Source organism: Gouania willdenowi, chromosome 1 (genome assembly GCF_900634775.1).
Source record: "Gouania willdenowi chromosome 1, fGouWil2.1, whole genome shotgun sequence".
Taxonomy (NCBI): Eukaryota; Metazoa; Chordata; class Actinopteri; order Blenniiformes; family Gobiesocidae; genus Gouania; species Gouania willdenowi.
Genome location: NC_041044.1, coordinates 29,455,894 through 29,478,833, shown reverse-complemented (window position 1 = coordinate 29,478,833; position 22,940 = coordinate 29,455,894). Strand labels below are relative to the sequence as shown.

The 22,940-nt window shown below is 39.7% G+C and overlaps 1 protein-coding gene across 2 annotated transcripts; it reads right to left on the bottom strand.

Annotated features, from left to right (window-relative positions):
* Positions 1–80: 80 nt before the first annotated feature.
* On the bottom strand, positions 81–22,350 carry lcorl (ligand dependent nuclear receptor corepressor-like). Of its 2 annotated transcripts, none has more exons than XM_028444556.1 (7): positions 22,219–22,350; positions 21,381–21,446; positions 20,483–20,571; positions 16,904–17,027; positions 16,142–16,363; positions 15,984–16,059; positions 81–6,800 (listed from the first exon to the last, which is right to left on the bottom strand). In XM_028444556.1, the coding sequence occupies exons 1-7, from the start codon at positions 22,310–22,312 to the stop codon at positions 1,736–1,738; spliced, it is 5,736 nt and encodes a 1,911-aa protein (XP_028300357.1). In that variant the 5' UTR covers positions 22,313–22,350; the 3' UTR covers positions 81–1,735. The 2 variants fall into 2 exon arrangements, with proteins under 2 accessions (XP_028300357.1, XP_028300366.1); XM_028444565.1 differs by lacking the exon at positions 81–6,800 and adding an exon at positions 14,029–15,140.
* Between the last annotated feature and the right edge of the window lie 590 nt (positions 22,351–22,940).

Genomic DNA, 22,940 nt, shown 5'->3' with positions numbered 1-22,940 from the left:
AAGACAGTATTGGCAGCAAATCCTATGGTGTTAAATGAAAACAGTTTACAGATGATCAAATAATTAATTCAAACAACCAATTTTGGTTACCGCAACAACAAAAATCTTTATTATTCCATCCAGACTCCACTTTGTTGAATCTGCAGTAGACAGTAGAAAAACAATGTAGAAAATATACAAATCACAATTAGCACCGGGTTTTTCAAAACACACAAAGGATTAAAAGACGGTAACCTTTGAGCTGTGATGGCAACCATAGTAACATGCCTGTGTATAAACAAGGGTAGTTAGGCACTAAAAACTACAGGGTTAAGTCTTGACCTGCCAGACATTTCATATTTAACCTTCTCTTCAGAGACAGGAAACCATGAAACTGACCTGAGGCTAGTATCAATTGATCCACTTGTATCTTTAATGCTGATAAGTAAAATAGTTTCTAGGTGAACCCTGGCAAAGGTAGGCATTTCCTGCTACATCCTGAAGTTCTTTAAAACAGCACCATCTCCCACCTGCAGTTTAACAGTAAATGACGCAACTACGCTTTAAGTAAAGCCACGTGATGCCCATAGAAGTGTTCAGCTTTAACAAAGCAATAGAAAAAAAAAAGTTGTTATAAAATAATTAAGACATCCCAACTCACTGTTGTGTTGTACATCAATCCGCCTGTCAGCAATAATATACTTACAAGATAGATAATAAACCATCTGGCTTCATATTGCACTGAACAGATCCTGCAGTTCTACGTTAGTGTGCTGCTAGTGAACACTGGAGGAATCTGAGGAGTGGGATTAAAAATCTCTTAACGGGATTGTGCAAGAAGATCTGACATCAACTTAGTTTACACTTTGGCTGCTCACTTAAATATAATCAGTTTGGAGTCAAACAGATCACAGTGTGGGTCATATTGGAGAAAGTATGGAGATTGTTGTACTTTGGGGCTAAGACCCCATTAAATCCTTTACAGTGCATGTCTTCTGGCTTGAGTACAATCGGCAGGTCTACAGTAGCTTTTAACCGAGGCTCACACGCAGGCATTGATTGGAGCAAAAAATGTGGTTTTAGTTCATGTCAAAGGTTCCTTCATTAAAAAAAAAAAAAGTGTCAGGCATCCTTTCACCAATTATGAGCAAAACAATATTTGCAACACGCCTCAGATTAAGTCGTACTTAAAAATTATTCTTCACACACATCAAATGTTCCTTAAAAACAATCAAATAAATTTGTCACTTAAAGCTTTAACTGTGCCAAAAATGACTTATGTAATTATGTAAATCAGCAACATCAAGTTCAGGATGGTTTGGAGCAAATGAAATTTGGGGCAAGTAAAACTAACTTCTTTAGGTTAAGATTTCCACTAATTCCATAGAACGATGTTTGCTGTTATTCCAAGTATGTTCCGACGGTGGCATCACTGTCAGCAGAAGCACCAGTTTGAACAAACAAAACCTTTTCTTTCATATAATTTGTTTCACTGCACAATCAAAAACAGTCCGTACAAACACATACAAGGAGTAAAAAAAGTGCAACATTAAAAATAATGATTGCTACATAACAGCTGAGTACAAAACCAAACCATAGCAGGTGGGTTAGTCCATGTGGTCAGCTCACTGTTAAAAGGCACCATAGTCTGTTTCCCAGAGGAAGGAGTGCGCACATTCTATTAAGTTCTGTCACATCAAGAAATAGGCACATGTCTAAGTTTGTAACTTGTCCTTTTCTGAAATCCTCTTAACTTTTAATCAAACAAAGCAAGGTAGTTACCAAACACAAAGTCGGACCACTTCGCTCCTGTGAGGCGCCTTGTTCGCGATGGTCTCAACAATCTAGTTGGTGGCGGTTGTAATGGTTCATCGGACAAAACCACCTTTTGCCTTTTGTTCCATTCTAGGTCTTTTTTTGACAAAGAACTTTCCACCTGACTTGAAGCAGCCTTTTTTATCTTCAGTTTTCTTACAGTTTTCACATCTTGACCAGGTTGCTTGGACTTCCTTTTGCTCTCTGCGAGTAAATATTGAGAAGATGATCGTTCACCCAAAGTGTGAGAGCCTGACACTTTTTCAGCCAACTTATGGTCAGGAGAGTTGATCTTTTTCAGGAACACCCGGCACTCCTTCAGCATTCCAGAACTCCACGCTTTAGTGGAAAGGTGCTGTTCTTTATGTACTTTCACAGGATGAGTTCTGCAAACGGCACTAATGAAAGGTCTGCTCTTCGTACAGTTAGGGGACTGACCTTCTGGTGATTTGCATGATGTGTTTTGCCTAGTTTGTAGACGATTGATATTCCTGCGAGACATTAAGTGTGCTACATTTGCGTTACTTTTGTCCATCCACTTTTTTTGCTCTCTTTCTCTAAGGGTCAAGAACCTTTTTCTTGCTCTGAATAAAACAGCATGCAACTTGCCTGCTGCACTGCTTCTCCTCCACCAGACTCCAGAGTCCAGAGTCATTGGGAAGCTGAGAGTGAAAAGTCGTCTTCTTACCTTGAGTCTTGACAGATGAAACTTTGAGAGTCTTTGAGCTGCCTGGTGTTCCAAAGGAGATTTTGGCACTGTTTTGGCAAACTTTTTAAGATGTTTTTTGAGTCGCTCTGCCTGAGGACTCGGGCAAACAACAGTTTTGTTGATAGATCGAGAAAATTGTGCCGGGTCATAATGATTACGAGTTTTTTTCTTTACAATAGCCAATGGCTGTGTTTCCGTGGTCTGCATAAACCAGGAGCTGATTTGTTGCATGCTGCAGGAACTTGGTTTGTCAGGTGGACAATCAAACAATGTTCGCACAACAGAATTCTGTTTTGATGTTCTAGTAAAAGGTTTGACAGCTTTAGCACCAAGGCTGGGACTTCTGGCAGTCCCTTTGTGTTGGTTCTCCTCTGTGTCTATGATCCATGTGTCAGAGAAGATGCGTATACGCCGAGCAAGCTCCTGGTTCAATTCATTTTCTTCAGCTGAGGCTGCCCACCACTTTATTGTCTTTTTTGGGGCAAATATTGGGTCAACAGATACCTCTGCTATTCCACTAAGGTCAGGAAGGTTGCTTCTCTCTTCTCCACAAAAATGCTTTGCCACCTCTGGTAATTCAGAATGTGTCAGCTGCTCTTCCAGTCTTCTTTCATTGCTGGCCTTGTTGAGCAAAAGTTGCTTAGAGCGGCGCAGTAGAGCATTGCTACGACTGTAAGATCTAAATGAGGAGGTGGCGACAGCACGCAGAAAGTGGATTGAGGGTTTTCTCACTCTCAATGACTGTCGCAAAGCTACAGGAGGATTTGGTCTTTCGTCTTTGATTTTAGCTTTTATATCCATCACTTCCTCTGCCTCATTCTGATCACATGGCAAATGAGGATGGATCATGTGGGACTTTCTGGGAGATTTTAACAAAACCTTTCTTTGAATTGTTGTTTCAGGATTTAGATAGTTGTCTTTATTAAATTGAATTTTACGTTGCTGAGGGGACATGGTAATGGTGACTGAGATACCAGAAATTTTGACCTTAGGAGGCCTACCAGGTTTCCTTGAGGGTATTGAACTGTCCTGACAATTAATATTATGGGTAACTTGAGGGGTAGGCTCTTTTTCAGAGCTTAAGATGTTCAGTTCTTCAGGATTCTTGGTAATAATACCTAAAGAGGTTTTGGAGTTGTGCAATAAACTGCCATAGTCAATATGACTTTCTACAGGTTGTTTCACACAGTTGAATTCTGTTTGCAGTTGGTCACTGCATTCAGTCACTGTGCGCTTGTTTTTTCTTGAGCGACCACACATGACTGTGATTTTGAGGCTCTTGGTTACACATTCCTCCGTACCAGATGGTAAAAGAGAATGTTCATTTACTGAATTTGCTTTTGGGACTGAATCATCAATCTTCTCTTTTCGTGGTCGACCAATTGGCTTTTTTAGTTTTTGCTCTAATGGTGGTCCGAGCTTTTTTGGTCGTCCTGGGCGCCTTTTTAGGGGTGAAGTCTCATGAAAAGATGGTAAGCCTTTTGGGGATCTTTCACTTTCTGCTCTATGATTTTGCTTACTTGGACCTTCTTCACCTGATCTTCCAGGGTCGTTTTTAGGCGATGATGTAGCTGATCTGAGTAGACAAGCTGACTTAATGGGTGAGGAAGAAAACTGACTTTCTAGGAAAGCCAGCCTTCGTGGGGATGAGAATGGAGATCTTGTGCGGGAGTCAGCAGATTTGAGTGGTGATGACACTGATGATTTCACCGGTGATGCTGAGGATTTCTTGCACGGGCCTCTGTGCCTCTGAGGTGACCCTGACCATGAAGATTCTTCACATGGATCAAAATGTTCTGTTTGAGAACCGGATTTAAGACTGAATCTTAACCCGTCAGTATCATTCATAGGCGAAATGAACATGAGCTTGATTGGACTAGTGTACTGGTCTTGTTTATCCGAGGGGTTTGCTCCAATGCTTGTAGTCGATCCAATGCTTAGGTTGAGATCTGATGAAGATTCTTCCTCTTTTATGACCTGCAGTTTTCTTGTAGAGGATCGTAGCCTTCCAACAGGCATCACATTGCAGTCATCGACAATGAACTTCTCTCTCCTTTCTGTTCTGTGTGGACTGTGTTTTTCAGGGTTCCGTTTATCAGCAGCCACAGTTTCTGAAAAAGATTGCCGATGGTTTTTTGAGTGTTCATCAAATAGCTCATGTTGCACTTTATGTCTTTTCTCATTTGTGGTTTCGGGTAAAGATAAACACTCTTTGTTTAGTGATTTAAACTGATTTCCATTGACCTCTGAATCAATGGATAACATATGTATTGTGCTAGGTATCAAACTCTCCTCTTTCTGAACACCACGATTAAATACTCCCTCAGAAAAACAAGCAACAAAGAATGTGTTCCTGGGTTCTGTGACATATGAGGAAAATCTCTGTGGTGGAACAATCTTTCTTCTTGATCTTCTTTCCCCTTTAAAATAGTTAGACTGACATCTCTGTTTTTTCCAAACAGGGCTTTGATCTTTATCTTCAGCTGCTCCGTTTTTGATGTCACAGCTATGAACAATCGAAGAGTCTTCGTGCTTCATTATACTTCCATTACTGCTGTGCTCAGTAAGGTTTTGAGGGGGTATTCTACTCTCGTCTGCTAAGTTTGCAATATTTGTAATAACCTGTGTATCAAAGCAGTCACCTTCAGATATACATTTACAACAGTTGTAGTGTAGCCCAGGGGTGTCTTTGTGTGTATTTGAAACTGTAGGCTCAGTTTCCTCATTAGAAGGCTCACTTATATTTAACTCTGTTTTTATCTGCTTAACCTCTGCAATTGCAACCATCTGACACTCTTCTTTAAGATCTTTTCTGGCAATTTTTGCAGGAAATGAGTTATTAAAAGTCTCTACTATTCCTTCAGGTTTCTCTAAAAATACCACACCAGTAACTTCTTTCTCTGATGCCTTTGTGACAGAGAGTGGATCAGATAAAGCATTTGATACAGTTTCAATAACACTCCCATCTTTCAGGTGGGCTCTTTTTTTCTTCCTTTTATTGCATGACTGATCTAGCATGGCAAGCTCACGTTTTATTTGTAAGGAATGCCTTCTTGTAGAAGCATCATCAGTAGGTTTTGCTATTGCAGCGAGGACCTCCTGGCGACGACGGGACCGTGTATTTGGTGATTTGGGCTCCCTGTTCTGGTGGTGGTTAAAAAGCTCACTAAGACTGTAATCACTTGCACAGCCTGTATGAAGCACAGTGGTGATTATTTCAGTTAAATGAGCATCTGCATGAAACTGCAGGTTTTGACTGGTTGTGGGAGACTGTTGCTCCTCCTCAGAAGCATAAATGGCTGTTGAAAACAGGTTTGGATCCTTGTCTGAAGGTTTTATTGTCTCCAGTTTCTCACTGAAGCGCTTCATTAGGTCTTGCAGTGACGTTCCACTGTGACCAAGTTCAGTCTGACTGCTATCTTTATTTTGCAAATCACCCACTGCAGCCAAGTCAGTATCATAATGCCCATGGCATCCATGCACAATATCATCTTGAATCACTGTGTCTGTTTGTTCCCTTTGTTCATGGTAAAGTAGTGAAGGTGGTTTATCATCAGTTTTCTTGACAATCTCGGAATAAATAGGAGAAAGGGGTGGGGGAGATGGGCTTTGTTCTCTTTTCAGAACAAGGTGAGTAGGATCCTGTTTTCCAACATCATGCTCTCCTGTGCTCAGGCTTTGTATTGAACAATTCCGAATAGAATCTAAATGACATTGATGGTTCAGTTTGCAACAGCAAATTTGTGGTGAAAGACTTAAAGTGGATGAGTGAGCACAGTACACAGGTGATTGGGATAGAGCAGGAGAGAGTTCACATGGGGACAGTCTGTTGACAGTACGACCATTTATGCAATTCTGACAGGAATGGCAGTGGACTCTTTTGGAGCACAGAACAGAATATGTTTCAACTCTACACCTGTGAACACAGCTGCAGCTATTGCTCGGCTCTTCTTTATGCTTACACTGATGGATGCTTTGACAAGACTTTGAGTCTTCTGAACAATGCCCAGTACTGCCATTACCGTAATGATCCCTGTCAGCTGAATGGTTGCAAAGGCTGTAGTTGACTAATGCAACTGAATGAGGTGTAACAATAGTCTGTGGATGCATACCACAATGAGAATTAGTCTGACCCACTGGGTTGTGATTAATGTGATGATGTGCTAGCTTCAGGATCTGGTAGAGTAAGGACCGGTGTGCTTGGCAGAGGGTACTGAGAACTGAATCCAAAACACAACGGGACTTCCCTTGCTGTTCTAGACAGTGCAGTTCTTCTTTGAAGGATGACCGCAGGGAGCTGGAGGGCAAAAATGCAGTGTTAGGTTAGAAAACTGTTAATGAATAAGCAGTGTCAAATACTCATAAAAACCAGCTAATCAATCGTGGTAGCACAGTGATAAACCAGGGGTCTTAAATCAATTTTAGGACCGTAGTTTGTGTGTTTTCGATGCTATACTTTTTAAACTTAAATTTGATGGTCTGTCATAATGCAATACTCAGAGGATGTAGAGAGGTTAGTGTTGTAGTGACACTTGTGCTGCCTCCACTTACATATCAACAAAACCAAAGAGCAGCATTTTATCCCTCATGGGACAAGAAGGTCCTGATACAACTTTTTCACTTCCGATATGATACAGATTATGCAGCCTTATGTTATCCGATAATGACCCGGAGAGCGTATATCTGTGATTTTAGATGCAATCCAATAAAATCCAATATTTGTTTTCTGGCTGATATCAGACATATCAATATCGGATCGGAACACCTCTAGTTTCTGTAAAAACGGAGCCTTGGCGATCCAATCCCCAGCTACAGAAGCTGGCTTTAGGGACGTGGAACTTTACCTCTCTGGCGGGAAAGGAGCCCGAGCTTATGTGTGAGGTTGAGAAGTTACGACTAAATATAGTTGGTCTCACCTCGACACATGGCAAGGGCTCTGGAACTAGTCTTCTTCAGAGGGGTTGGACTCTCTTCCACTCTAAAGTTGAGTACTGAAGAGTGCTCCTTCTGAGGATTCCCTTGTTCTGCTGGACTCCGGAGGCATCAGACAGGTACTGACTTTGAAGAGGTTCTTGACCACCATCCAGCATCTCGGAAGGGGGAAGCAGTGCACTGTCAACACTGTCAACACTGTGTATAAACCACTCCGCATGTGTTTTGTGGACTTGGAGAAGGCGATCGACCGTGTCCCTCGGGGGGTCCTCCGGGAGTATGGGGTATCAAGATCTGTCCGTTCCCTGTACGACTGGAGTCAGAGCTTGGTCTACATTGCCGGCAGTAAGTCAAACATGTTTCCAGTGAGGGTTGGACTCTGCCAGGGCTGCCCTTTGTCACCAATTCTGTTCACAACTTTTATGGACAGAATTTTTAGGGGCAGCCAGGGCATTGAGGAGGTCCGGTTTGGGGGCCTCAGGATTGCATCACTGCTTTTTGCAGATGATGTGGTCCTGTTGGCTCCATCAAGCCGTGACCTCCAACTCTCACTGGATCTGTTCGCAGCCAATTGTGAAGCGGCCAGGATGAGAATAAGCACCTCTAAATCTGAGTCCATGGTTCTTGACCAGAAAAAGGTGATGTACCTCCTCCGGATTGGGGATGAGATCCTGCCCCAAGTGGAGGAGTTAAAGTACCTCAGGGTCTTGTTCACGAGTGAGGGAAGGATGAAGCGAGAGATTGACAGGCGGATAAGTGCGACATCAGCAGTGATGTGGAGTCTGCACTGGTCGTGGTCATGGTGAATTGGGAGCTAAACCAGAAGGAGAAGCTCTCGATTTACCGCTCAGTCCACATTCCTACCCTCACCTATGGTCATGAGCTTTGGGTCATCACTGAAAGAACAAGATTGTGGGTACAAGCGGCCAAAATAAGTATCCTCCATAGGGTGCTGGGCTCCCCCTTAGAGATAGGGTGAGAAGCTCAGTCAACCGAGAGGGGCTCAGAGTAGAGCTGCTGCTGCTCCCCCCAGAGGAGCTGAAAGAAGTGGCCGGGGAAAGGAAGTCTGGGCCTCCTTGCTAAGGAGGCTGCCCCCGCGACCTGGCAACTGTTAAGCAGAAGAAAATTGATAGAAAAAAAAAAGCAGTAATTGATCAAATAACCTTTTGCTTTTATTTGATTAACTCAGGGCAGACTTACATTCAAAATTACATTCAAAAGAGCAAAAAGGTCCACTCTGCAAATAGAATAGAAATAGAAATTAAAACCAAATTGTCATCATCATGACAGATTCTTAAATACAATTCATCTCTGTGGATGAACTTTGCATAATAGGTTTTTTGAAACATGTCTCCTGCAGTTGAAAAGACACACTGGGACAGATGAAGCAGGGATGAAAAGGCTCTACTAAATATTCTTATTGCAAAGTTATCTTTTACAAAACTTCATTTAAAAACTATATCTTGACAAGCCCCTACATCAGAGTGATTTGGTCAAAATAGCATTCACAGAATCAAATACCTGTCACTGGATTAACGTAAGTTATGTAAATTGTCCCAATTTGATTATGTGGCCTAACCTCTCTGTCTCCTTCCTATCAAAAAAGGGAAGATCCGTTGTCCACTAACCTCTTTGACAACCCTCCTTGTTTTACTGTGATGTGCAAAAATGCCAAACCTGAGGTATAAAACTCAGATTATAGTTCACAGACAGACTTTCCTTGCAAGGGGGTGTGCAAGTGTAGGACTGCAACAGTTTAACCCTCTATATCTCCCTTGTGACATGCTTTTTAAATTGACTTAGAAAAAAGATTGATCTTTCATGTCAGTTACAGTAAGACAATATTAGGTTTGTTGACCTTAAAAAAGTTTGATGAAAAAGTGAGACTTAGCCTTAACAGGTTAAATCATTTAATGTAATGGCCAACGGAGTCAAAGCTGCCAAAGCAAATTTTTGAACATTACACATTACATAATGACACATGTCAACCCCCAGACAGTGGTCATAAGTACCTCAAAGATAAAAAGAAAAAAAAAAGTCCACACTGCAAATTTCTTCACATAATTTTCTATTTTCAGATATTTAAGAGAATATATTCACGAATATGTTTATAAAGCACCCTGTGAAAATGTTAGTTTTACTAGTGATTATCTATACTACGATGTTTGATATTTTGCCTGTAGAATTCTAGAAGAAATGATGTAAAGCTGTCGTTGTATTTGTTTTATTAGTAGCTTTGGTGATGTCAAAGTCCCATTGAATGGGAATGATTCCGTATATTCGATACTGGAAACAAAAGTAAATGCTGGTTTCAACTACAGTGCCTTGTTTGAGAATATTTTTTTCCCATTATTAAGAGAATATATTTACAACAGAATAGTTCACTGCAAGGCTCGGATAATTCACAGCACAGTATTCATCTGAATCGGCATTAATTAATATGTACTACAGGTAAACACTATAGGTTGGCAAGTAGTACTGGTAAATTTGAATCATTTTATTAGGATCAGTTACCACCAGCCAGGCTAATGTGAGTAATAAGTGTTTATTAACAACAATCAAACCAGGTGTTTCCAGTGAGAGCCTGAACCTAGGTCTTTCAACTTCTATACTTCTTTATATGAATAAAACAGTAGCTGTAGTCTTGCCACATCAAAAAAGGGGCACCACAGTTACACAAGTAATGTTTGGGCTTTACATCCTCAACCCAAAAATAACTAAATAAAATCAAGAAAGGCAGAGATGTTTGCAACAGTTTTATTGATAATTTACAGAAAGCAAATGGAGCATCTGCTGAAAGCAGAACGATTGTAATAACGCTCAAATTTGACAACAAAAACAGATCAACAACAATTCTTCAAGTGTAAAACTTTAAGTATGAATTATGTTGTATTGTAAAATTAAATTGATGAACCTTTGAAACATCAAAACTAAAAGGACCATGATTAAATCTGGCTAAATATTGAAAAACATATTAGGGCTGAAGAATTTTTTAGACTGCAATTTCATGACAAAGTGACCCTGCATTAAGGTATTATTATATAAAAAACAAATCCACCCTGGCAATTGCTAGCAAGATGCTTATTATTGACATTAAAGACCATTTACCGTAGTTTAATTAGGTGTTTTATTAGATTTATTTGCAAAAATGTATTAAAGGCTACAACATTTAAACAAAAACTTGTTTTAAGCCAAATATGACCTAAAGAGTACCAACTCCAGTTAAATGACAATCAACCAAAAAATATAACAACCATATCTACAGCTGTGTACTTTTAGTGCTAACCTGCAACAAGTGCCATGTTGGTGGGCTCCCAATATAGACTACCAGTGAAAAGTTTTAGAACACCGTAATTTTTCCAGTTATTTATTGCAATTCAAGTCATGCAAATCCAAAGAAAAGGTTTGGTTAACCAAAACTTAAAAATAATGTACATTTCAGAATTATACAAATAGGCTTTTTCAGGAAAAACAAAGTGGGTTAACAATTTAAAGCTGTTCTGCAGCAATGAAGGTTGAATCAGCCTTGAAAGCTGGTGCTACTAATTCCTACAGGTGTTCCAACTTTTATTGATTTCTTCCAACCTCCTCTGTTTACAAAAAAGCAAATTTAATTTCTCGTTTGTTTTATGCTTTCATTTCAGAGTGCAATGACGCAATAAACTGAATAATTTTCAGTAAAAAACTGGAAAAAGTGGTGTTCTACAACTTTTGACCGGTAGTGTATGTGCCAATTATCTTACCAATAAGCTTTATATCTTCTAAAAACAGTTGTTTTCAAGTCATCTAAGAAGAAAAGATATCACAACACAAAAGCCAATGTGCTTTTTGAAGCAAAATCATTCAGCCCTAATTCAACTGTATTTGACTAAACCACTGTAATCGACTGGGCGATTCAAAAAGCAAGTTGTCTAAATACTGTATTTTATACATAAATAGAAACAATCACAATAGTCAGGAGTGTAATCTAAGAACCAAATAAAGCAAACACCTAAAAGCAATCAAGCACTTTTAACAATATGTATAAAGAACCATATTGCAGCAAAGTGCTTCAATTACAAAATGAAGTACTACTATCCAACAAACACTAATCACAGTCGTCAAGCACAATTCAATAAATATACAATAAAATCACAAAGCATGTCTAGACTATATAAATGTTCTTTTATCATAGTGCAATAGTTGATTGATGCATAAATAGCTGACTGATATCAGGTTGATTCAAATATTTGTTAACATTAAAACACTCGCCCCCCAAAAGCGAAACGTTTAAGCGTGTTTCCAAAAAATTACTGCATTTAAAATTAGACAGAAGTATAATCATCTTTTCTCAGCGTTAAGCTTATTTACAAACGGGCCATTCATATAGAATCAGCAAAAAACTCACAGTGGAAAAATCACTAAGTACTGAAGAGGATCCCGAGACACTGGCAGCAGGTCAAGTTATGAGCGAAAACATTCAGAAGCAGATACAATAATGTTTGTATAGTTTCAAGTTCGTGAGGTTAACACAACAACTTTGTGTTTTCTGTGACAAAGACAGGTTGGAAAATATAATAATTTTACAATTATTTAGAAAACAACCCAAAGCATGCACATGTCTAACAGAAATGCAAGGCAGTTGCCCTGTATATGCCATCAAGCTGATCATAAACCATGTTACTTGGACATCCGCACTCCACCAAATGGCTGCTTTGTTTTGTTACAAATGTTTGGGGATTTGTCAACATCTATATTTACATTTGGGCATCTCTCCATGAGAAATACAAGAGCCTTGCAAGGATCCCTAAATGAATAAAGAGGTCTTTATCATCAGAATAAGTGTCCCTACACAGACGTCTTGATCTAAAACCCAGTTTTGGGCTGTAGGCAGATAAAGTTCAGAGGTATATGTGGCAAAGAGGTCAGAGCATGTAATAATAGAGAAAAACAGGCAAGGTTACGACTCGAGGCAGCAAAACAAAGTGAAGCAGCGTTGTGTGGTGAACCCTGAAAGGCTGCTTTGGTAGTAGCACTGTGAATGGAAAAAGACGGTTCCAGAAGGCAGATGTTTGCGCAAACTTCTCCTACACGCAACAAACCACAAAGAAACCGGTAAACCTTGCTGAGAATATCATTGTGGCATCTCCAGTAGCAAATGACCAATAAACTCTGAAAGCAGCTCTGCAAGTCTCACTTTCTTTCTTAGCTGAAAACTTTTTGGGAGCTACGCATCACTGTCAGATAGCAGTCCCGTCACGTTAAGCAGCAGTAATGGATGAGGTTTACTGTGTAATACAGCTACAGTAGTAGAATAAGTAAATATCTGTGATGATAAAAGAAAAGCTTTCAGAAATATAGTAGGACTGGTACACAAATACATACATTTCCCGAGCTCATCGGTACACATTGTAAAACATGCTGCACGTTTGCGTTCCAACTACACGCAATACAATGTTCACACTAGGTTTCACAACAAAGAAAGAAACTACGGTACATTTAGACTAATCTCTTACATTAAAAAAAACGATTAGAAAGATGCAACTATCACAGCACTTAATATTGTACAATCTCTATTTGTTGAGGTGTTTTGCAAGTAGTAGTAAGTTTTCCTACTGTTTTAATGGCTTTAAGTTACTTGATTAAACCAGGTGACATACCCAGAAAGTTTTTAAGACAGAGAAAGACAGGAGAGAGAGAGAGTTAGGGAGAGAGAGAGAGAGAGAGAAAGAGATGCAAGTGACAATCATTCCAACACTCCACTACTGAGGAGCTGCAGAAGTTAAATCAAACCTGAATAACCTAGTACTCAAACATATGAGAGTTACACCGTACTTGTTAGCTTCAGAAGATCTCCTGACATCTTTCCCATTTACTGCAGTGTTCTTTTCTTTAGTCAAACATTTTAAATCCTAATGGTATTCAAGTAAAACCTGTATCAACAAAACCCATTACAAGGCCAAAATAAACTGAATCTACATTATGGGCTCTTAATGGCAGAAACTAGAGCTGGAAACAGAGAGCCAAACATAAAAAGGTGTTTGGCCTAAATTTTGCTTTTTTCTAGTGAGCAAGATTTAACACTATAAATGAAGTTAGCATATTTAGCCTGTTTGCACATGTTGCAAGAAAAACAGGAGGTCAAGATGCATGTAAAAATGCTTTTGTAATTTTACACCACCACTTAAAGAGTAACTAAACCCCATAATCACTTTTTTCTGCTGAAAATGAAAGTATTTGGGTATGAAGTAGTGTTGATTGATCCTGGTCCAACCCTTCAATACAATTTTAAGATGCATAATACAGCAGGGTAACAGAAGTATAGATTTACTAATAAAGGCCTAGTTAAAACTCTAACTTCCAGATTATTATTATTTTTGGCCTTGCAAGAGGATTTACTGACATATGTCACGAGTCTTGAGGGTTATATATCAGGTTAAGCAGTGTAAATAACAAGCTGCTGAATGCCTGCAGCTCCTTTTTAAACTATACCAGGAAATATTTCTGAGATGCTTCAATCAAGTATGACTCCCACATTACAGACAGAGGTTAACTACCTGAATAGTAATATTTGTGTACTTTGCAAAGGCATGTGTTGTGTTTTAACAAGTTTGTTCATAAAATGTGTAATTTGTAGACAACATGATTTCTTCAAGTTTTGAGGCATTTACAGGTCTAGAACCTCTTTGCATCAGCAGCCGAGGCAACATTTCCTGAGTTGGTGGATCCCGTTGTGGTACCAGAGCTGGGCGAGTTGGAAATGGATGAGCCAAAGTTAGCAGGCTTCTTCTTGGGTGGGTTCTTTAGTGTCCCTGTTCGCTCTTTAATTTTGTATTCCAGTGTGCTGTGGGGAACACCATAGAGACTCTGGGCCTTGGACACACTCATACGACCAGCCATCACCATTGTGATGGCCTCCTCCATCAGTTCATGGTCGTACTGACGGTACCTGCCACGCTTCTTTCTCGGCTGCTTGTCTTTATCTCGATAACTTCCATCTTCCGACTCATCCAGTGAGGACCCACGTGGTCCGAGGCGAAGGGGCGACTGACTGGCACTACCATAACAGCCTTGTGCCAAGTACGGAGGTCTGAGTTTAAAAAGTGACAAAGGACGCTTAGCTGCTGGTGATGAGATGGCCAGACCTTCAGTTGATGAGGTACGTTGAGGGTTTTCACCCAAGCTGCAACTTTCAGAGGGGAGGGACCTGTTGTGATCAGATATAGAACGAACCTGAGGAATACGCAAGGTTGTGGGTGGCTCCAGACTGGGGGTTGGGCTTTTGGGGGGCTGGAGAGCATCCCTGAGCTGGGGAAAACAGTTGGGAAATGTTTTCTGTAGACCACTTGGGTGATAAAGGGTAATGGCAGATGAAGGGATAGTGTAGTCTCCATTCTCTTCTCCGGCACCTCCAATTTCTGCTCTCTCTGCCCACGCTGCCACTTTCTGCAGTACAAGACGAGCATCACCGCCTAACATTGTTGACATCCCATTGATCGATATTTCATCACTGCTTTTAGGTGAAAGGTGATGTAGCCCCCCGAGCCTACCATCCATCCACTCATCTAGACCTTGCCTTAGGGTTTGAAGAGGAATTCCATAAAGCAAGGCAGCGCGCTGCTCCTGCAGCCTCCCTGAACTTATATCCTTCAAAGCCTTGGACAGCAACCTCTCAGACAGCTCCCAGCTCCTGTTAGTGTACTCCTCCTTCTGCCTCCACTGCCTCCTAAGAATGGGAGGACCAAACAGCAGGGTCAGGATGAAGGTGATGGAGGGGTTTGATTTTGGCATATGTGGCAGGGGAAGGTGCAGAGCGAGGGGTCCACTCCTTTATGCCTTGTGTTGGTAACATCAATATGACTTATCATGTCTGTATACTTTCAGTCTGTTTCACACTGCCGCTGAGTGTGTCATGCACACACACACACTGTGCAACGTCTGTAGTTTTGGGATATCCACTGAAATTCCTACATGATTGAAAGGTGTGTAATCAAGCTTATTATTGAATTAGTAAGAAGAGGGTTAAATCATTGTGAAGTACTGCAATGCATTACTTTGGCCAGTCCTGAGCTGTTGGCAAATGTAAAATTACGGCAAATGCTGTGACGTTACCGCTCAAGAGATAAAAGAGTCAACCCCAAAGAATTACAACACTTAATGCTCACCAAAGTAGTGTGACTTTCAAAATATTGATCAAAAGCGATGTCAAAAAATGTGATATGCAATTTTTAGGTATAAATCAGATGACAAATAAATATTTGAGTTCTTTACGTTGGAGATAATACCTGAAGCCTATAGGATGCAGATGGAAGTTAACACATAAGTGATGTGAGGATTTAGAGGGGTCCTTAAGAAACTTTGACCTCAAAAAGTTTGAGAACCCCTGGTTTATACCGCATGACCTTGTTCAAATCCCACAGCTGTTCATGAATGTAGACAAAATAATAAATGGGACACTTATATTATAAACATCCCATCTACCAGTATAAAAAAAGAACCCATCTATGAACAGATGACTAAATCTCAACAACAGATGAACAAGTGAGTGAAAATTTGATAAAAGTCTTACCCTGAAAGTTTCTGAGAAGACGATATTGTAGTAGAGGAGCAGGCGGAGTTTCGGTTGGAGAGGTCGAGCACACCGTCTATTGCAAGACCAGTTGAAATTAATTTAGTGAAAATGTCTGTAAAAGAGAGAAGAATTTTCCTCTAGGTATTTATCTGTACCTGGTGCAGGTGTGATTTCCTTCTCTTCCTGTGTTCGGGTTACTGTGAGATCCAGGGGGACATCTGATGCCTCTGACTGGGGTGAGGGGGTACATGTAGCGCCATTTGGATCAGGGTGGAGTAAACATTCGGATGCGTACTCCAAAGCAAATTGGTGTATCATCTTCCTCATTAACTCCTGAGCAATCAGAGGGATGTTGGAATTGCAGCTTGGGGGCATATCTATTAAAAAAAAAGTAGCGGTAATGAGGGAAGATGCAACAACTCAACACATGTTTCGGAAAAAGAACTTCTCTTCACTCAATTATTGTTGGCTTGAGAAAAGCAATCAAAGTGAAAAAGCCTTCAAAACTTATTTTTTTTTTTTTAAATTTCAGGTAACCCCACATGGGGTCCCGACCCCAAGGTTGAAAAACACTGAACTTAGTGGCTCCTGAATAGATTTATTTCTATAGTTTTTTTTAAATCATTTTTTTTTATCTCTCTCTCAAGCTGACAAAAAAAAAGCCATCCACAAGTAATAATAATGTTCAGTTGTGGATGAAGAGTTGGTTTTTACACAAGTCTTAATGAGTAAAACTCTCTTTTTAAAACATACCGGGTTTTGTATGCATTAGCACTTTATTGAATTGTAAAAACTAAATCTGTGTAAATAAAGTGTTTTGTAAAATCTCTCTCTCAAAAACCCACTGTAGTGCCATTGCATACCCCTATTTGAAAAACACTGTTCTACAAGACAGATTCTGTAGATCAGAAACTCACCTTTCTTGTGAAACACAGCATGGAGGAATCTCTGTGCTGATTGGCTCTCTGATGGGGTCGGAACCTGACAGGGAGAGTAATCAGAGGGGGAGGAGAGGGGCGACGTGGCAACAGGTGCTTGATCCTAAAGAAAAGAAAATCAACTTAATTAATTGATTGCATCAAGTTTTCACTGAAACCTACAAAAAACAAGTTTTTTTTATTGCTTTAGAGTAATTGAAGTTAAAAACAAGTGCTTAGCAGGTAAATCCGATTCCCTCCTAAACAATCAGCTTGAAAAGGAAAACGACCTTCCCATTTCTAAGGACAATGCACAGATTTCTTTAGAGATGCAAAAACTAAACTGGTCCAATAACTCAGAGGTACTGTTTAGGATATTCTTTGAGGGAATGCATTACTTTTACAAATTGCTGTAGTTAGGTGTGCGCTGAAGTTTTTTTGTCTGGTGTTCACTCAGGGGAACACCTTGGGTTGTTGCTTGCTCCTCACTTTTATAAAAACATGTTTTCCATAAGCCCTTCATAGGAGGAACAAAATCACAGCACAACATGCCTGTTCCCTCATGTCTCATAGATTACGAAGCTTTCTAATGAAATTATTGCATTTCAAGCAATAAATAATAATAATGTATTGCACAAATATATCGAAAAAACAAATTAAATGATTGCTATTGCAAGGTAACCAATGACATAATTTGTGAATCTCTACTCTTCTACTTTCCTGTAAATGTACACGGATACACCAGGAAACCTTTGCTCAGGACATTTGTGAGACTGACCATGAGACTAATTCATTTAACCTGACTTTTTAAAATCTTTTAACGCTGATATCCGGAGTTTCTGAGAAATCCATGTTTATGTATCATTCTTTTGAAATGTGGAAAAAATACTTAACTAGTCTTTTACTATGGTCTACTGCCGGTGGTCATTCATATACATTAATGTATATAATTTTTTCTGTTTTTTTTTTTTTTTTATGTATAGCGCCTTTGTCGATCGTTTTCACCGACGTCATGAATTTCCAATGACCCTCCCTGATTCACTAGTTTCCGCCACCTTTTATGATATTTATTTATAACACGGCGGTAACCATTGAAAAAAGCGCAAAATGGGAGTTGTGTGCAGTTGTCGTGTGTTGTAACAATTCTGCGTGCAACAATGTTTCGTTTTTTAGTTTACCTACTGTTAAACAGCGCGAAGGGCCAGAAATCGAAGGATTAACTCGCAGAGTCAAAGACAGCAGGGATTAAAGTGAAAAAAAATTATTTGACTGAAACGAAATTGGCAAGCCCAACCCACATGGTATGCATTATATAGTGATTTAACAGTAGCCCGCTACATCCAAAGTGCTTTTCCGACTCAAGCGGCTGCCACATAGGCACCTGCACACACCTATAAAACAGAATGACAATCATCAACAATCATCATAGTTTTATCATACTAATTTAAATTGGTCTCAAAAAGGCCCTTAAGAATATGGTCAAACCATTTAGGTTTCAATAATTTCAAGAAAGGTTTTACCTAGCTTATTTAAGAAATAATTGTCCACATAGGATTCCAGTGCACATTTTATTTAAACCTCACAAAAACAGACTACAGTAAACATTTTATTTTGGACCCCAAACAGCTGCAAACATGGCAAAACTTCAGAAGTCACTTTTTCTTTTTAGCCACAAAGCCAAATGTCTCAAGCATGGCTACACCTGACCCTCGTTTTTTTTGGCTTGACTTTCTATTGGAAGTAGAGGCAGTGGAAGGCCCAGGGGCCCTGGAGGAGGCAGCAGGGGCCACTGAAGAGCACTTCGATCCTCGGCCATGGCAGTAACTAGTTTTACTAGGGGCTGGGCTAGAGTAAACGAAAGATCGTGTTCAGCTATGAAAGCACATATGCGCACTTTTTGGTTGCACACACGATCAGCCATGGAAATGGGGGCCTCGGCTGTTACTGTAACGGCACCAGGCAGAGAGGAGGTATGTTTCAGCGCTCGAACAGCAGCCTTGTGTTTAGCATCTGCAGCATGGCGTGCTAACACTTTCTTGCCATTGTCGCCATACGGGATTTTTTTTATGACAAATAACGCACATACACACACCTGACAATGTCATCTTTTTGCACCATGTGCGAAACAGCTTTCCATCATCCCCCGCTTCGTCTAACCAAGCCCATCTCCATTTGTTTTTTATCTTCCCGTCAATTTGACCAGTGTCAGTACCCTCTTCAGCAAACAACGACTCCATGCTGTCATTAGGCTCAGTCAAGTTACCTGGGAAGGTTTTACGAACTAAGCATGCTGAATCCAAACAACAAAGAGAAACGCGCCCCGCAATAATCTACCGTAAACCATACGGTAGAATAGCGAAATGTCTACTGCTACACTGAAGATTATACATTCAACTGGTTATACTGCCGCTAGCCTAGGCTAGCTTACTGCAGAACGACAAAATGCCAACATGAAAATCAGAACATTTTTTAACTTACTTTATAAACTGATCTTTATCCATGGCCCAACCATATCCATACATACTTCCCAACCCTCCCGATTTTCCCGGGAGACTCCCGAATTTCAGTATACCTCCCGAAAATCTCCCGGGGCCACCATTCTCCCGATTTTCTCCCGATTTGACCGTCCTTCACTGAGCGTCGTTTCCGGCCGGACAATAATAACGATTACACCGCATAAGAAGAGGAAGAAGACTCTTCTTCCTCTTCTTATGCGGTGTAATCGTAATAATAATATTGTTGTAATAATATTGTTGTAATAATAATGTAACGGACTGGGTCCTATGTTTATGTTGTTCTACTTGTTGTGTATTCAATGATTCACTAATGTTGAGATGTCCCATGGCTTTGAATGCACCATCGTTACGTACAGCTTTCCCTACCAATGAGTATCTTTGTTTACGGGAGTTCTAAGTGGTGATTGGCTGGGAGGCTGGGGAGAGTCGGGGGTGAGTTTGGAGGGAGTTGACGGTACCTGCGCTTTGTTGTTTGTTGGTGTCGACTACGGCCCACAGTAGTCGGGTTTCAACGTACGTCATTAAAGACTACAAAACTTGGATTACGGCTGGAGGCTCGTCATTACAATAATAATTTTTCCGTCTCATAATTTTAATTTGACGGAATTCCGTCACCCTGACGAAAAACTTTAATCCCTGAAGACAGTGGCTCGCAAATCTGCACAGATTGGACATCAAACCTACAAGCTAGAAATACACACTGGTGAGTAAGTGAAGAGCATTTTGTGAAGGGTAAGTTTTTTTTTATCCATTACTACCCTGACTTATGTGTTTCTAAAATAACAGGATCTTCCACTTCATACTACCAGGCATTTCCGCATATATATGAATGTGTGTGTATGTACATTTTTTCTGCCTTTGCATTGTTTTTTTTACAACAATATTCCTCACCCATCCCGACACATTTGTCTTCATCACTTATCCCAAAGGACATTTGGTTTAGGAAAGCTCGATAACCAAGGGAAATCAAGCTAATGCAATGTAGAAGCGCATTAAATGTGTATCTTAAAAATACCAGTGATAAGTGAGACATAATCTCAGGTAGGTGGACTACAAAGCTTACACTGAGTTTGTCCAAAGGCAGGTTACAAAATGAACACTTTGAACAGCTTCCTTCCAGGGACCAGTCATCTACATCTTCGGGTTCACAGTCTGAAAAAAAAATAATATATATATAAAAAAACACATTATTTTTAATCACTTAAATTATCCAAACCAGTACATACTGTTGCCTTTGATGTGTAAACTTGATAGTTGCCTAGATTTCTTTTAGGACAAAATAGAGTAGACTGTTTTAAGATAATGTAAATGTTACACTGAATGTTTACATGTCGTCAGGAACATTGAATACAGTGTTAAGACAATTGTTCTGTAAAAACTACAACACGACTGAATTACAAGCTGCCAATTTTTAATCAGGAGCAATGATTATAAACTGACAACACATCTGAAGTGCACTAGTTCATTGTTAACAGTTTTTAATTGTTTAACAGCGTTAATTGTTTTTTGGAATGTTTAATTTCTTTTTCGTTAAATTACATGGTGGAAGCATTTCATAAGCTCCTCGAGTTTTCACCTCTTCCTGCACTGTAATTGTACATTTGTTCTTGTGATGTGTATATTATATAGTATAGTTTGTCTTATCTTATTCATCAGTGGCTTTATGGACCCTATATTGACTGATTTAAGTACCTTATTTTAATGTTGAGTATTATACAATGCTGTGTCAATGTGCAGTACAAATCAATGTTCTAATTTCATATATCGGCTAATGGTTCTCACCAGATGCATCGGATATTGGCTTTTTAAAACCCCAATGTTGGTATCTGCCCTATCTGTCGGCCTCAATCAAAGAATTTTAGTTTCATAATTAATGTGTAACAATTGTAATATATCATTTATTCACATACATTTGATTGTGTATATGATAAGTACTTCATTTTAAGCAAAGACAAACCTACCGGCAAAAAGATTGAGGTCTCTCATCAGCATTGGGCCATAGATTCCCTTTAGAATGCTTTCAAACCCTGTGACAGAGAAGAAATATTAATAGTAACAACTGAAGTGGTGTATGTGAGGTTTTATAAAAGCCAACAAAACTTAAACCCTGGTGTGGACTTAGAAATAAAAAAAAAAAAAATAGTAAAATAGAGGTGGGCAGTTGGTTTGACAAAGGAACGAAGACAACCAACAGTCCTCCGATTGTAAACAACACAGCCCGATTTCTGTAACAACATGGGGAGGATATACTCTGGAGCCATGTCTAAAAAATAATAAAACTAACCTATTCAGGATTAGCTAACCTTACATGGTCCGTGTATGATAAAAAAAAAAAAGAAAAGAAAGGAAAAATGGTAACCACACAACGATGAGATGATAGCCCTTCTTTCTCATATTACTCTGCATTTAACACACCCCTCCCCCAGCTAACATTGATACCTAAAGATCGGAAGTGTTAGCCTATTTCATACTTATGTCAGTTTGTATAAATTAAGATGACAATGTTCATAACATTTCATGGCCATGACAACAAATAGTAAATTACAATTCCTCACTGGTCCAAAAACTAAAACCAATACCTGCAGACAGCAAGCTTGCAGTGAGGGACGACAAAGAAAAGAATTCCGGCCGGCTAACCAGCTGGTGGTTATTAGCCTGCCCTGGCAGATTAACTTCACTGCTGATGCTACAGTGGGCTAGCTGCTAGTTAGCTTAGCATTATCGAGCGCAGTCGTTAACACCAGAATGGATTAATAATGACCGTTCAAAAAGGAATAAGGAGTAAAAACTTTTCCATACCAATGCAGTGTAATAATTTGTGTCGCCAAGAGTCAAGCTCCCGCCGGAACCCTCTTCTTTCAGCCGTGCATTTAATGCACGGCACGGTCGCCATTGTGGGTCCGTCCCCCCTCTCTCCCTCTGGTTCTCCGGATGAAGCCACGGAGTATAAGTGGCGAAGTGCCACTGCATTACCACTGCTCACCACAGGGTGGCACTAATGTGCTATACTTTACCAGGGGGTCCAGTCGTGTGTCTCACCACCAGTGTAAAACATGTCAAAAGATCATCAATAAAACAATGTATTTAACTTTTCTTATGATTTCCTCCAAGATTAAAGAGCAGTGTATCAAAGCCATGGACAATATTTATCTTTTAAAATGACCTAGAACGTTTCAAATGATAACCTTCTCCCTTTATGCAAATGACACTCAGACAAAGGACCATATGTTTTACACATGCACCAAAGAAAATCAATTTTTATTTCATGTTTACAGATAAATTGAAAAAAATCTAAATAAATACAATTTCATACACATGATTGCATTTGGTCTGTTATTACACAATACAGACATATAAAGAACTATATCACATACTTTATCACTATGATCCAAGCAATCCAAATTAATATATACGTATACTATAATGACTAAAGTGTTTAATGTTCATGCTGTAAAGTGTTATTTTGTCATGGTTACTATCTTTTATGTTATTGTCATATTGTCACGGCAACGGGCCTGAGG